At 44.2% G+C, this 16,088-nt stretch overlaps 1 protein-coding gene across 2 annotated transcripts in view; it reads right to left on the bottom strand.

Moving 5' to 3' along the window:
- Positions 1 to 16,088, bottom strand: part of cep112 (centrosomal protein 112) — a 110,012-nt gene that overhangs the window by 44,498 nt on the left and 49,426 nt on the right. For both annotated transcript variants that reach the window (XM_048245230.1, XM_048245229.1), the window contains exons 18-19: positions 14,615 to 14,722; positions 9,938 to 10,120 (exon numbers count right to left, since the gene is read on the bottom strand). In XM_048245230.1, coding sequence (XP_048101187.1) covers positions 9,938 to 10,120; positions 14,615 to 14,722 — 291 coding nt within the window. The remainder of the gene's footprint in view (positions 1 to 9,937; positions 10,121 to 14,614; positions 14,723 to 16,088) is intronic.

Genomic DNA, 16,088 nt, shown 5'->3' with positions numbered 1-16,088 from the left:
AGAGTATTCAATGCAGGACACGCTGACATAGAAAAACGTATGATCTGCAGCCTGATGGGTGCTGACTCGAGGCATGTCACGGCTGATCCCAGACCAGTGGCACAGAGCTCAGGGCTCCTGAGTGCCAGGGAGTGCTCTGCCTTCCTCTGATCCCAGGGCAAATGAGGGTAGGCGGCCTGGGCTGTCTATCGGGGCCTCTAGTGGCAGTCAGACAGGAAACAAACTCTCTCAGTGGCAGGCACTTGGGGTAATTCACCAGCAGCAGAAGAAGCAGCAGCAACACTTCAAAGGCATGTCATACAAACACTTAGTCACAAACTCTCTCTCATTCTCACTCTCCACCTCCTACTCTGCCTCTCCTGACTCTCTCTCTCTCTCTCTCTCTCTCTCTAGTGGAGCGGTGGAGGGCCCCCCCACACCAAGAGGCCCAGAGAGCATCACTGCCTGCTACTCTACTAGCCCCTAGGAAGTTCCATCTATAACACACTCTTCAACCGGACGAAGGGGACTAATTCTTCATTGTACAGAACTATACCACAAATGAAAGGGATACTCTGTTCTGCTGTTGTCTAGCCAGGTGTGTGCTGTCTGTTTATAATTAAAGAATTAAGCTAATTAGCTTGATGCTGGAAGCCTCAGATCTCTTAGCTTCCCCGATGCAACATTAATACCAAAACAGACGGTAAACCAAATCAAGAAAGAAAAACAATTTGGAAGGAATTGCATCAAAGGGAAAAATTAAGCCACGCCAATCCTACAGAGCTATTACTGAAATAAAATAGTCTTTTGATGTTTGCAAGAAACCAAACTAAGCCAGATGGCAAACAACATAATACACTTGGATCAGTCCATTAGCACATTCTCTGTGTACATTCAGTCACTGTATGCACAGGAGCAGTGGCTCAGTTTGAGATAGGGTAGTGCATTTACAGTAAGATCTCCTACAGGTTCCCTGTGAACGGTGTCCTCATGTCTGGGTACTGTAGGCCAGAATGTAGATTTGTCACTTGTTATAAGGCCCTTAGTGATCCATAATGACCAGTAATCAAAAGGATATCCAACACAATGACAAGTAATCACAAGTAGATCCAATACAATGACAAATAATCACAAGTAAATCCAATACAATGACCAGTAATCACAAGTAGATCCAGCACAATGACCAGTAATCACAAGTAGGTCCAATACAATGACCAATAATCACAAGTAGATCCAACATAATGAATTGTCTTAGACATTTGAGGAGTCCTAAAGCCGGAAGAGGGCTAGAGTGGGACACAGTTTACCATCTGCTGTCAAGAATTGTGAAAATGCCATCAGACCTATAATGCCTCGTTCACACCAGATGCATGGTGTATGGGTACAGTATGGGTACGGCTGTGTTATCTGCTCGTTCTCGTTTCGGTGCCCATGTTCAAAGGTTAGAGCTTTCAAACTGCCTCCGTGAGACGTGTGTCTCAGGCACTGAAACCACAAGACATTCATTCATTCATTCAACCTTTATTTATTCTTGGAAGTTCATTGAGGGTAGTCCTCATTTCCAGTGATGCTAATATAGCCAGCTAGAGAACAAAGGAGGTGGCTATTTTTGACGCAAGAGGCAAGTGTGTCAGAAGTAGGGCTGTCACTTTTGTGAAAAAATCCTGTTCGATTTTTGAGACATAAGTGTTCATTGAATCGATTGTAAAATCGATTTTTCATGTCTAAAGACGTTTCCATTTTAAACGCCAAATATAGGCCAATCCACAAACAACTAACAGGCATTAGGACGAACGTAAAGAGGGCGCTTGTAGACGCACAAGCCAGCAATATTTCTGATGATTTATTGGCGAGAAGTTTCGTGCACAATGACAAACAGGAGTGCAACATTCTCAAAAAACAATAAGCAGAGTGGACTGCCATAATATCAGTGAAAATCATTACAGCAGGCTTTAACGTAGCTGTGTCTGTGTTTACGATTAGAAATGTCAAACAAATTTCGCCTATGTAGAACTCCATAGTTTGATATACCCAAACCCCGAAGTGCTTCCACATCGAATTCCTCAAGTTATTAGGGCCTATCACTCGTCTCTCATGTCGCACAGGTTGATCGCGTTGTCCTCCATTTTTTGGCAAAACACGAGCAACACAGCAGCCGATTGAAACAGCTGTTTCCGGTGCGTAAAATTGGTGGGAATTTTCTTTTTAGCTTTCGCAATGCTTACTGCACTTCGGAATTGTTTATTTTATTTTTCTGCTTGTTTGTGAGTTTTGTTACATCTATCTTTTTTATTTGTTTAATTCGTTTAAAATGAATAGTGTACATATATGATTAAAATCGATTCCCTATTTGAGTTTTCGAAACTTGTGTTGGTTGGTCCAATCGATTGTGCAATCGATTTTCGAATGTAAAGTGACAGCCCTAGTCAGAAGTGGTCCTGTGAAAAGAAACAACAAAAGATAGCAGCAGCTCCTCAGCAGTCCTGCATCAGAGAAGTTACTGGTGTGAATACACTTGATCACCCTCAAGCACACTGGACTTTCTTAATTTAATTTATATAGTTTATTTAGTATTTAGTTTTGTTAGTTTTCTTATCTTTCTTATCTTCTACTGTCTTTATTGTACAGTGGAGTTTAGTTATATGTTTATACTTATTACCATTTCTGCTGTAAGTGCATGTTGTGTGTGATGTCTGTATACTACTGAGACCCTTGAATATCCCCTTGGGGATCAATAAAGTATCTATCTATCTATCTATCTACACACGTGTGCAACCACGGCGCAGTAGTGACAGGGTACACAGAATGCACGAGGCATGAGGATGCTGGGCTTGAGGGTATGGTTGACAGACACAGCTAGAGCACACATATATGGGCAGTACACTGTAGTCCCTTTTTGATTTATGTGAAGAAGAAAAAATCTTTTTTTTTTCATGAATTACTGAATTACTTCTTGGAATCTTGACAGAGGATGAAATCAGGTTGTGTTGGACTCCTCGTCCCGCCTCTATGCACACCACAAGTTCTGAATGCAAATCCAGTGGAAAGAAGCCAGCAGGAAACCACTCCAGCAATCATCCTCATCAGCTTCACTTGCAGGACAGACTGCATGAGCACCTGGAGAGCAGCCAATCTTATGACAGCAGAGTGGGATTCACCAGCACCCCCAGCGTCTCAGATCTGAGATGACCTACGAGATGTCCTCAGAGCTACTAGAGAAGGTTTTTTCTAATGAGAGGAGTGAGTGGTGAGTGCTTCACTGGTGATACTTATACAGGTCTCAAGCAGACTCTTGTCTGTTGGCCAGTGGCTAAAGGCTATTTGATCTTAAAGTCTCTTCTGTGCTGTGCTTGGTGTTTGAATGTAATGCACACCCTTCCATCTGCTTTGACCTTCTACATTTGCCCAGATAATTTAGAGTTGAAATTGAGAGAAGAGGAGATATTCAGGCTCTGATTGAGAGCCTTAACATAACAACACTGAACTTTCTGGTGTGCTTTGACATAATCAATTTCAGCTTATTTCCACGCAGAGATGGATTACTGCACAGGCCTACCAGGCCCGGGGGCCCAAGGGGTCAGGGGGCCCTGAAGCCCAAGCCTTTGCATGAAATCAATATCAACACATCAGAATGTAGGCTATGAATCTGAATGAATTTAGTATTGGCCATCCCCAAAATGCACCAGAATACAGGAAATCACATCAAACAAATTAAAACATTTCTGAGGGAGGACACCCAAACCTCCCTTCCACATATGCGACAATTAGTGGGGGGCCCTTAATACATCTGGGCCCAGGGGCCCGAAAGTTCATAATCCGTCCATGTTTCCACGGACATGGGATGTAGGGTTTGGTCTTATACAGTGCAACACATGATGTAAAATCCAAACTTTGTTCAAGGGCTCGTCAGCGTTGGGTAATCCTTAGGCGTTGTAGATGGAAGGTAGCATTGACCATGCCTGTGTTGCTTGCCAAGAGTAGAAGCCTCAAGCACCACACATCACTTCGCTTGATGGTGTTTTATGCCCCCAATGTTGTCTTCCAGGCAGCGCTGCCACAGTCGACTTAAAGGCACCTAATCCTTAACCTAACCCCAACCCTAACCTTAACCCATGCCTAACCCTAGCGCCTTCCAGGCAGCGCTGCCTTGAAGACAATGTTGGGGGCATACAGTAAAACACCAAGAAACCATCACTTCTGACCACAGCTAAATACAAATAACTAAGACCCATCATGCCCGCTACAATAAATAATCATGATCACGGTCTTATCAAGAAGTAAGACCAAATACAAACGTAACCTGATGTGATACCTGTTTGTGCTTGAATAGATCTTGGGTATTATGAAGTAGCAAACACATAAACAGCCCACTATGCAAACAAGCAAATCCACAGCCAGAGTGCCAGCGACTGCACTCGCTGCAGTGACACACATGGCATGGGGAATGCTAATAGCTGGCGGCAGCCGCATATCTTGTGGCACGTTCCTCCCTCCCTCTCTCTCTGTCTGTGTTCTAGCCCAGTGCGGCATGAAAGGCCCTGCCGGTGCCCACACATGAAAGAGCCGCAGCCGAGGCCTGGTATCAGCTCTCGCACAGCTCATTAGCATCTCTTTAAGGGATGGGTGGGGTGGTGGTGGTGTACTTGGTGAGAGGATTGGGGGGGGGGGGGGCAGTTGGGTGGATGTTTTCAGGCCAAACACTCTGAGCCATTTGCTTCATAAGACCGATGGAAATATTGGCATTTGAGTGAGGTTGGGGGAAGTTGGTGCAGGGAGCGAAAAAGCTTGACGCTTTCTTCCCCCACTGAACTGTGCTGCCTTTATTGAGTTCCAACCTCATCAACACATAAATCCCCTCTGCCGAGCACAGCTGGGTCTGTGGACAGCCGTGGTCTGACACGCCATTTCTGTCCCACATGAAAGGCTCAGCTCTGATTGAAACAATGGGCCGTGGAGAGGCAGTGGTTTGAGGAAGCTTTTTTCTTTTTCTCTTCCTCCACTTTTTTCCCCCCGCTTAGGGTCAAACACATTATGCATTTTTTTTGTCAACAGGACTAAAAGTAGACTCAGCAACACCAAACAAATGTTGATGGTCAAAGCCTAGAAAAAGAGCAAAAGTCGACACAAAGACTTGGAACCAAACAGTGTGTTACACAAACAACTCACATTTTAGTCATAGAGCCAGTCGAACTACAGTCGAATTTCTTTCACTACTTGTTTCGACATCCTTTTTACAGGTTCCAGGTACTCCATCTTCTGTATCCATGCAATGAGTGCTGGTGCGTCAGAATTGTGCACGTCACAGCAAAGTACTGACAGAAACAGTTTGTCATGTCTAGCATGAGAAGCTGTGGTTGGGACAATCCGCTTACTGGAGACATGGCTCACAGATTCCTCCGGCCTGTGCCCTGTGCATCAGAGCCAAGGGGCTCTGATTACAGCCTGCTTCACTCTCGTACCGTCATGCCACAACTTCTGCTTCACTGGCCACTAATCTCTTACCCAGAGATTTGAGTTTGACAACGTCATTAATTTGCCAATCACAGCAGCAAAGAGAGGGTGGAGGAGGGGGGGAGGGTCTGAGGATCTCTGATTCTCCACCATGCTGTTTGATCTCTGATATATTAGTTAGGAAAATACAAAATTCATCAAAGATAAAAGAGAAAAATCAAGTGGTCGAAGGATAAAGAAAGAACTAAATTTCAAATGAAGTTGGAGAATAGAAAATGTCATACTGGAGATTTGAGTGGCAGCATATAAAATAGCTTACATCTCCTCCATACAGGATGACACTGCAAACAGCATTACTATGTTTCAGCATTCAGGCGGTAGGGAAAAAACATGAAACAACATATCTGAAACACTGACTATGTTTACCTTCACAGTGCAAACCACTTATCTGATATCAGCCCATCCACGACAGAATCAGACTAAACTCTACTACATTAACACTTGTGATTCAGGGTGAATTTGGTCACACCCATATTAACTGAAAAACAAATGTGTATGCTTAGATCTCTCCAGACCCACGATCAGGGTTTCTATCCCATTTCTGTTGCTCTTCCTATAAGACAACGCATTGTTGTCTAGTCAAATATGTCAGTTTACATTGACTATTTATTTAAACAACTCTATAGACATCTTAGTTTGGTCTAGTTTCTTAGTTGAACTTGTGACCTTAACCAGGCTATTGCATCCATGCAAACATACTGACTTTACAGAGGCTAAGAGAGTACAAAAATAAACACATCTTCCATTCTTCCACATGCTTCCATTCTAGTGTGAGTTAAAGGAGGAACAGTTGCAGAGGGAAGCCCCATCACTTGGGTCAGACACAGAGCCAGTGCAAATAGCTCAAAATATCTACAAAGGACAACACAGAGGAAAACCACTGCATCTTTTGAATCCTTTTAAATCTTTGAATGAGCTGTTGTTTTAAGGCGAACTACAGAGTATCTAATGGTCGAATCTCTTTATAAAGAGCCAGCCAGGGTCGAAGGAGAGAGAGAGACCTCCAGTGTGGACCGCCGACACCACCCTCGCCCATTATCCCTTTCATCTTCACACAGTACCCATGCAGGGGGTTGAGCCTAAGGGATGGTAACTACCCCCCACCCCCTTCAACTGCCCCCTCAACAGAAAAAAAAGAAAAACAAACAGCAGCTTTAGGTTCAGGGAGAGAGAGAAAAAAAACATCCATTCCAGACTTGATCCTTGAGAATCTGATTCAGACTGCTTCCCTTTGTGTGTGTTCAATAATAACTGCAGAAACTAAAGACGGCAATCAATAAAAGCTCTGCACTGCCCGGAATAACGGCTGGAAACAGATATCACAGCTGTAGCTCCAGAAACACTATCCCACAATGGCTAACGTCTGCATAGTCAGATAGTCAGGGAGAAAGGAAAACAAGGTCAAGGATAAAACAAATGGAGCCACTTGGCCAACACTGCGATAGCGGGAAGACGGTGCTTGCTAAACCAGAGGGGCGCAGGTATGTTTTGGTCCGTCCTCCTCGCCGGAGAACAAAGAGGAGCACTGTCCTGTCACGTGCAACAGCTGAGCTCCTTGGCTCGGGTGCGAGGGCAGGCTGCCGTCGGTGTGGAAGGAGGGCCGATGCACGCAGACAAAAACAAAGCCTGGAGCCCCGAGAACAAAAGGGCCCTGTGCGTTTGGATGGGTGGGCACCACGCAGCTCACTTGCCGCCTCCTCATCCAGCGCCATCCGCTACGGCTTGATCTCCCGCTAGGCTAGCTGACCACATCAACGGGATGAGTCCAGAGTGACTCATCTTCAATGTGTCTGTCTGTTTATGTGCGTGTGTATGTGTGTGTGTGTGTGTGTGTGTGTGTGTGTGAGAGAGATGGACATCCGCAAACCTTGCATGCTCTCCCTCTACAGAGCACCCTTTTTTTCCCCAACATCTCCAAGCGAGAAGCCAGCGGCCAACCTCCTTTCCAACCCTTTTGTCCAAAGCCTTCTTTCAAGTATATAAATAAATATTGCTTGTATCAACCGCTTCCAACTCCTCCACTGAGCACATGCAGGAGGTGGCTGGCCAGGGTTACTGACCTTTTTCTTCCCACTCGTGGCCCAGAAACCCTCTCCAGAAAACCAGCTGACTTCTACCTTTGAGAGCCTTCCTCATGCTCGACTGCTTCTCCCTCCACTTCACGGAAGGGGAGAAATTAGGTTTATGTCAGAGTGTCCAGAAGTGCACTTCTGGGCTGTCTTATCTCGCAAAGTCCAGGGCTTGGATGATTTCTGTGTCCAGGTAGGAGGCTTCAGACGTGCCCTCCCCTTTGGCCTCACAAACTCCATCTCAACTGTCAAACTCAGTTTGAGGTGCATCAAGGCAGACAGAGGCTCTGATCTGGCTCCATCAAAATATGATGAAACTGGTTTCAATCCTGGAGTTTTGATACTGCCTTGACTTTTAAAATGTGCTTGGTGTGGAGAGTTCTGTTCTCTCTTCTTTGTTTTTCCTACACCCATCCTGAGCTCAGCCTCTCTTTCTCACACACACACACACACACACACACACACACACACACACACACACACACACACACACACACACACACACACACACACACACACACACACACACACACACACAGTTAGCGCCTTCTTTTTTTACCAAAACACAGAATGGATGATCACTGCCTTGTTTTGAACGTGGGTCTAGGTTAAAAGGAATTCCTTGCCTTTTGAAGCTAAGTAACATCAGAAATTATTCCATGCAGCATTCAGTCTTGTGCAATGATGGACAGGGCAACCTCTCATGTTGGGTCTGTGTGGGAGGGGAGGCTTCCAGCTGTAGTGCTTCCTGCACTTCTCACCCTCATGGAGCGAGGGGGTGTTACGGTTCAGTGGTTGATTGACTGCAATCACATCATCAGTCCAATTCCAAGCTGAAATCCACAGTAGCCAAACCACAGACAGAGCTCCCAGGAGAAAAGGCAAGTTGCTCATTTGTGTTTCTCCAGACGTGATGGAAGACTAGACGTTGTGATAGTGGCGGGCCAGCACGGACTCCTGTTGTTCAGCCACTTCATATACGCTGGACAGAGCGAACAAGCCAGTCTGTAGGGTTTGGTAGAGAGGCTCAATTTGTGATCCATACTCATTTAATCCAACATATATGTCAAAAACATCAAAGCCTTCATCTTTTACTTTTACTTAAGCCACTGTACTGAAATGGCAGAACTTTGAAAAAAAAAAAGGTTTTATGTAAACAGTTTGCTTAATTATTAGAAATCAATAACCACATTATAAACATAATTATTACTCTTAACATGGCACTAGTCATGTAATCATTATAAACTTAGAAATCATTATAGACTTAGATATACAAATTACTTTACACAATGCCTAACTGGATCCTAATACACCTACGATGGTGGCAGAAGGTGATGGTTGACCTGCTTTAGGGTATGTGCTACCTGACACATGTATATGCCCCATGGTACAAGAGCTACAGCGGCTAGGCTTGCTTCTCAAGCGAAGCACCAGCAGACCCCTTTCCCGCTATGCCGACAATTTACATTTCATTTGGGGTTTGAAGAGTCAAATCCACCCACAGTTGGGGGCTAGCCTGTCAAGCGGCTTCCCACTGAGACCCCACCAGCAGCCAGACTGAATGCGATTCCAGTGGAGGTGAAGTAAAAAGGGGATTTGGCGGAACAGGCAATAGACAAAAAGAGACAAAAAGAAGAGAGAAGGGGCAAGAGTGATCTAAATTGATATTCTTTTTTTTTTCTTTTTGCAAAATTGGGACAGTTGTAATTCATCACTGTATACGCGGAAGGGCTTGCGGCAGGAGCAGCGTACTAACTGGCGACGAAGCTGCGGCAGGCGACGACTACCTGCAGAGCGGAGAGCTTATCCAGCCGAGTCCGGCAGCCCGGGGCCCCACCGCCGATCCCCAGTGCTGGAGCATCAGGGTGTGGGCACACGGCTCAGCCCCTGCCCCTGCCCCAGCCCAACAACGGGGGCCAAAGAAAAGAGAAATGCAACCCAGGGAGGGGAATAAAAGGCCAGAATTGCTCGGCGCTCGCTCTCCTGTGGTAACCTGCCCTTTCAGCATCTGGGGCTTTTCAGCTCTAGTGCTATACCCCACTGAGACAAAATGAAATGTGAGAAAAGATTTTTAAAAGAAAAAAAAAAAAAAAGATACAAAAAAAGTTTCCACTGTTAAGAATTTCTTTGACGCGAAATGACATTTCAGAGTTTTGTCCAAACGTACTGCGCGGTAAAGAAATAACGCTTTTTGTTTCCGTGAGGAAAAAAGTTCTTAAAAATCTTTTTAATTCAAATATAAGAAAATAACTCAAACACTTACGTGTGAGAATTCATTTCAGAGCGTTCAAAAAGCGATACAAATATAACAATACAAATATTGTTACCGACAAAAGTCGTCAAAGCGAAAAAGCGTACGTGCTGTCGCGATCCCCTACCTGTCCGTCGCGCTTCCTCCATTCCTGTGTGCTGCGTTGGTACTGGGTCACGGCGGCCCGTGCCTGCTCCTCCAGACTCTGGATCTCCCGCTGGTGCTCTTGGACCAAGCTGTCCTTCTCGGCATTATGCTGCTGGAGGACGTGCGTCCTCTCCTGCTCGTGCTGCAGTCTCAGCTCCACCATCTGATTGGACAAAAAGGAGGCAACAAGACTTCATCAGACAGAACATCCCTGTCGTCATGACAACTTGTCCAAAGCACAGCAGGAAAAAAAAAGTTTTTTTCCCCTCTCTTTTATTATTTCTCCGCCTCACAACATAACAAGATCTTGATATTACGCTTTTACATCACAATGACCTCATGCTGTTCCTCCCCTCCCCACTGTTTCTGTTCATGATGACTGTACGCTTCTCCCTCTCGCTAGCAGCTGTCCACTCGCCAATGCTGCCATCCTAAAAGACCAGGATGGACTAGGCCAGCTAAGAGGGGCGCACGAGTCGTCCCTCCCACTGCTGCTATGAAGCTATACAGCTGGAATAGTGGAAAATATTCGCTACTACATATTTTACCCCACTGGAGAAAAACATGTAACTTTAATGACAACGGCATTCTTGACTTCAATATGATATAATATAAAACGTCAAAATGTGACAACGTGTGCTATACCTGAAATCGAAGAGATACCAAAATGCTCTAAAATACAGATACTTCAAAACATACACTTGCCTTCATGATTTAGCGTAACAGAGATCTATCTTTCTCTACTCAAAAATGACTAACATCCATACTTTTTGCGATTCGTATGTTTGAAAATGACATTACAATGAACGTAAACTTTGAAATACAAAAAAATACTGAAAGAAACAACAACAAAAAAACTATAAACCGCTACCTCTCTCCCTAACTGAACTGTAATCCACAAAAGCGACCGTAAATGAACAAAAAGAGCAAGAAAAGGAGAAAGAAGATAAAAACAGAAACACAGAAATGAACAAACAAAAGGCGAAAAGAGTTTGTCCTTCTCTCCCGCTGTCTTTCTGCCTGCTGTGCTCCACACTCTCAGGGCTGGTGATGAGATCGAGCCATAGCCGTTTTCCCAGGGCTCCCACTCCCTGCACTGCCCCCTCAGTCGCCCCTCTTTGCAGGCAGGGTTTGCTGACCTCCACCGGTCCCCCAAACCACCACCCCCACCACACCCCCCACCAGCCGGCTCGGCAGGGCCCGGTCCTCTGCCACTTTGATGCTAATCCCACTACAATGCTCGTGGTGGCACCCTACCTGGGCCTGACAGCAAGAGGCTGCTCTGGTGGCTATTCAGAGCAGGTGGTGAATAGGGAGGTCCTTCAGGAAGCCAGACATACCCCAGAGAGATGCAAGAGAAGGCCATGAAGGGAACGCTGGCCAAAAATATGCCGGGGAGGCATGGTTTCCCCCTTTCCCACCCTTCAGTTTGATGGCAGATGCGCCGAGGTCTGAAATCGGAGGGTTTTCTTCACGTCGAAGGTTGCCAGGAGCAAAAAAAGGGAACGTGTGCTCGAGTAAAAACAAATATCCAGGTTAGCCATTAGGAAAAGCTAGCACTCTCAGAATGTTGCAAATGCAGCAGGTTAGGAAACCCTGGCCCTAGCCTTAACTGTGTTAAAGCTGTACAAGACCATTTCTATTGGTCACGCTTGCGTGCTGCCTCTGCACTGACCAAAGGAAGCATGTGCGAACACAGAGAACAGTAATAATGACACTTCAAGCAGTCAGCGGTGATTTGTGGGTAGATCGACTAACTCCACCCACTTTTTATGACAGCCGTTTACAAATTTGAGTGAATAAATTTCTGGACTCCTGACTTGTCTTCGCAGTACTCTACTTGAGTCTTGACGACAGTGCGAACAGCTAACCAACCTAGCTCAAGTTAGCCACAAGCGATTTCTCAGCCCCACCTACCAATTCCCACGAAGCCGCTCATCTCTCAGAAAAACCTTAAGCGTAACTTACGTGATCACATTCCCATAGTGCCGTGATTTTTTTTGAAAATGATCACTATTGGTGTATGTATGTGAAGTCCGTGTTGGCAGAACAGGTCCCCATTAATGCAGATTGACACTGGAAAGAAGGGATGCTGTAGTGAGAGGGAGAGGAGAGCAATGGAAACAGCATGAGTTCGGTGGCGTCAGAGCAACACCAGTAGTGAGAGCTTATGGGGTGGCAGACATCTTAAAGCGACAGGGCAGCAATGGGAATGTCAGTGCTGGGCTGGGATACAATCATCACAGAGGGAGGGAGCACAGACTGGTGAGTGAAAGCGAGAAAAAGACAGAGAGAGAGACAGAGTAGGGATGAAAGAATGAGAAAAAATGAGCAGAAGGAGAGGGGCAGCATGAACTCCGCAGGGGTGAGGGTGTGTGTGTATGTGTGTGTAGAGAGAGAGAGCGGGAGGTTTGTTTGAGGTCTTTTTCTCTGCTTCTTCAAGTACAGGAGGGATGACAGGCTCTTTTGTGTGAGTGTGAGTGAACTAAGAGCCATGAGAGGGACAGGGAGGGAGTCTGCAATGTGTGTGTGAGGGAGCAAGAGAGAGCTGGGGAGAGAGAGAGAGAGAGAGAGAGAGAGAGAGAGAGAGAATTTGGACCCTCGGTTGGATATCTGCATGTTCTAATGCTGAGCACCCCCATATCTGCCTGTGACCTCTAACCTCTCTTCAGAATGAAAAGAGCTGGGAGCCTGGCATGATGTCACAGTGGCAGCAGGGTCACTAGGCAACAAGCTGCTCATTTAAAGGCTGGTCTCCGGGTGACCCTGGCGTTGATGTCTGGCTCATGACCCCTTTGTGTCCAGAAGAATGGCTGAACCTGACCTTCTAGTAGACTTTGCTTCCACTCTTGTGGAAGACACAAAACAAATTTTTTATTTAATTCTTTATCTGGAGCTCTTCACCCTGTGTTCTTCATTGTAATGGTGGATTTCAATGGGTACTCAAAAAATTACTTACACAGCCCCTTTGATCAATGTACGTGCCAAAATACAAAGACACTGTTCATGTCAGTCAAATCAAACAAGTTCCAACTTATTGATATGAGGGATTTTTTTTCTTCACACTACCGACTAATGTAACAGCAAAATTGAAAATGCCTTCATGGAGAGAAGGGTTTGTTGGGTCACTTAATTTACAGACTACACTAAGCTATGCTATACTATACAACCCACAGGTTTGTTGGGTCAAAAGTCCAGTGAAGAGTTAAGACTTTTACAGCTCAACATCAGTAAATATATTGCCAAATTTACCAATTAGCATGGCAGGTAGCTTTTATCAGTTCCAACTATATGGCTGTTGGTGTTGATAAAAACAAGTCTGCTGGCTACTAGCTGTCTACATGTTTAGCTATGTAGACAGCTAGTTTTAGACATGTTTTAATCTATTCAATTTACAATAATTACATTTAAAATCAGCCTTAGAAGTGCTTCTGCTTCTGGGTATACAACACTCAGCTATTATGAGACACTTGTGCCTTTGGTTGCTGACTGGGATATTATGATCATATGCCTCCAGCACGTATGGAAAGAAATATGAATGTACTTGTACATTATTACGCCTTCTTATCTGTAAACAAACTATGTGTGGCTGAAAATCCAGTCCAAGGACAGAAAAACAATTTGAAAACTTAATTGGCACTCAGTTGGCAGAATTATCCACTCTGCAAACTGATCTGCCATGCTGCATTCTTCATTATCGCAATCCGTAAGCATGGATGAAAACTACACTCAATCTAATCCTTCAAAAGAATTTGCCACAATCCACATGGCTGGTGTCTTTCATCCTTTGCTAAATGGATGGGGTGGCTATGAATGTGGAACGGGAAGCTGTGATGCATTTGGAGGCAAATATTACAGAAACAACAGTGTGTATTGTACACAATAATGGCACCCTGCCATTTAAACATACTCTACATTTTATGGACAACTCGTAGCCCAAAGGATATCACCAATGGGATATTTTCTTGAATATCCCCTGGGGATCAATAAAGTATCTATCTATCTATCTATCTCTATCAATGGGGCCCAGATAGAGATCTCAGGTTATGTGCCCATTTCTATGGATGACATGTGAACAAATGAGCAACGCTCCATAGAAATGGGTTTCTCCTTTCTAGAAAATATGCAAGATTTTCACAGACTGTACCATGAGAACAGTAATTAAGAGGCTCGGTGGGTAGAGACGCGTTCTCCTGCCTTATCAGATGGATCAGTTGACGGGCATTTCAACGGTTTAATTGAAGTCAACACAAAAGAGAACGATTCTTTATCAACCAGAGGGATTTAAATTGAACAAAATGACTTTTAGATTTCCAATCAGTAGGAAGCGATGGAAAGGCGATATGATGGCATCAAATGAGGATTAGAATCCATATGATTATGTGGCTGGCCAATAGTATATCCTTATGGGCATACAATCAGAGATAATTGGCCATATCCACCACCACACAGATGTGAGGCACTGAAATCAGACTGCCTTATGCTCTCAAACACTTGTCTCAATAAATAAAAATCACAGTTGTCTTACAGTTGTCATACTCTGAGAAAAAAGGGGCTATGCATGTATACAACTGATTATAACAGCACGGGGCAGATAAGCCTGTCAAATAGACGGACAGACTGACACATGCAATACGGGTACACAGGCGGTACTGACCTGCTGTTCATTTCGCTGCTTGAGCTCCTCCAGCTGATAGCCGAACTCTTTGGCCTGCGCCTCTCGGACTGCTTTGGACTGGTTCAGATCAGCCTCCACCTTCTCCATCTAAAAAGAGGAAAGGGAAATCCATTATTCACTACAATAACTCAAACAATCACAAAGACATCCCCCAATATGTGTTCTTATCACGTTCTGCTGCACACTTCGAATGTAATAGCATATAATGACATATTACTAACCTTACCTAACGCCGATCCTGATTCTAATCTCCATCCAAGTGAGGTCAGGGCAACCATACTTCTGTTTTAACTTAAAATGGCTTCAAACTAATTTTGATGATACACAGACTTATAATAGTTGAGGCTTCGTCAATAATGATGCATGCTCGGAACCCTATGGGTATTAAACTATGTATCTTTGTTGTTCTGAAAAGGAATGTGACCCCTTTCTACAGTACTAGACACGTTCGGTATACCCTTAGCACTAGATGGGTACGCAGTACGTTGACGATGCCTACATTGTGCTACTTTAATTCATAATACGTGTTTATGACCTTGAAGACCTTGAATTTCCCCTGGGGATCAATAAAGTATCTATCTTTATAAAATCACAAGCAATGTCTAATTAATTAATAACAACTGCTTCATCATCCAGGAAATTAGGTTAATTTTGTTGGAGCAAATAAAAGGAAATAACCTGAATGTCTAATAATAAAAAAAAAATAATACTAATAAAAATAGCACAATAATGAGCTGTCTTTTTTAGCTACAACACAGTTTGGTTGTACCTCGCCTGAGTCCAGGTTTTCAGTACATTCCACCAGTGGCAAAGCAACAGCAGGTGAAAACTTAAAAGAGAAAGAAACAGAGTGAAAGAGAAAAGAGAGAGAGAATGAGCATATGAAGTAGGTGGAAGAGTGAAAGGTGGATTAAGCGAAGCAGCTGAGGAAAAAGTGTAGGAGGCAACTACAAGACAGCGCAAATGAGAGAGTGCATGCGTGTTAATGATATAGGAAGGAACGTGCAAGCTCCCATGATGAGCTGAAACCCTCCAGAAGGTCAGAGAGGATGGACACCCCTGACCACCTACCCACAGACATGTTTATGAGCATGAGATCTGTCAGAGAGAAAGAGACAGAGATGAGAGAGGGAAAGACGATGAGAGACTAAGACAGATATATATATATATATATATATATATATATATATATATATATATATATATATATATATATATATATATATATATATATATATATATATATATATATATTAGCAGTGAGAGTGGGATTGGTAATGGGTATTCCCACGGGTGTTGTTCGGCCGTAGCCACGAGGCCGGAGGCCGAGTGGCGCAGGCAACATTATGGAATTCTGGAATTCTGGAATTATATGGAATTATTAAGGAATTATTTCCATAATCTGAAAACACCCCATTATTGTTTAAAAAATGTTTGTTTCGACTTTGTTTCA

Source organism: Alosa alosa, chromosome 6, assembly GCF_017589495.1.
Source record: "Alosa alosa isolate M-15738 ecotype Scorff River chromosome 6, AALO_Geno_1.1, whole genome shotgun sequence".
NCBI classification, from domain to species: Eukaryota; Metazoa; Chordata; class Actinopteri; order Clupeiformes; family Clupeidae; genus Alosa; species Alosa alosa.
The sequence above is the reverse complement of the archived record's forward strand: the minus strand, read 5'-3'. Positions and strand labels throughout refer to the sequence as shown.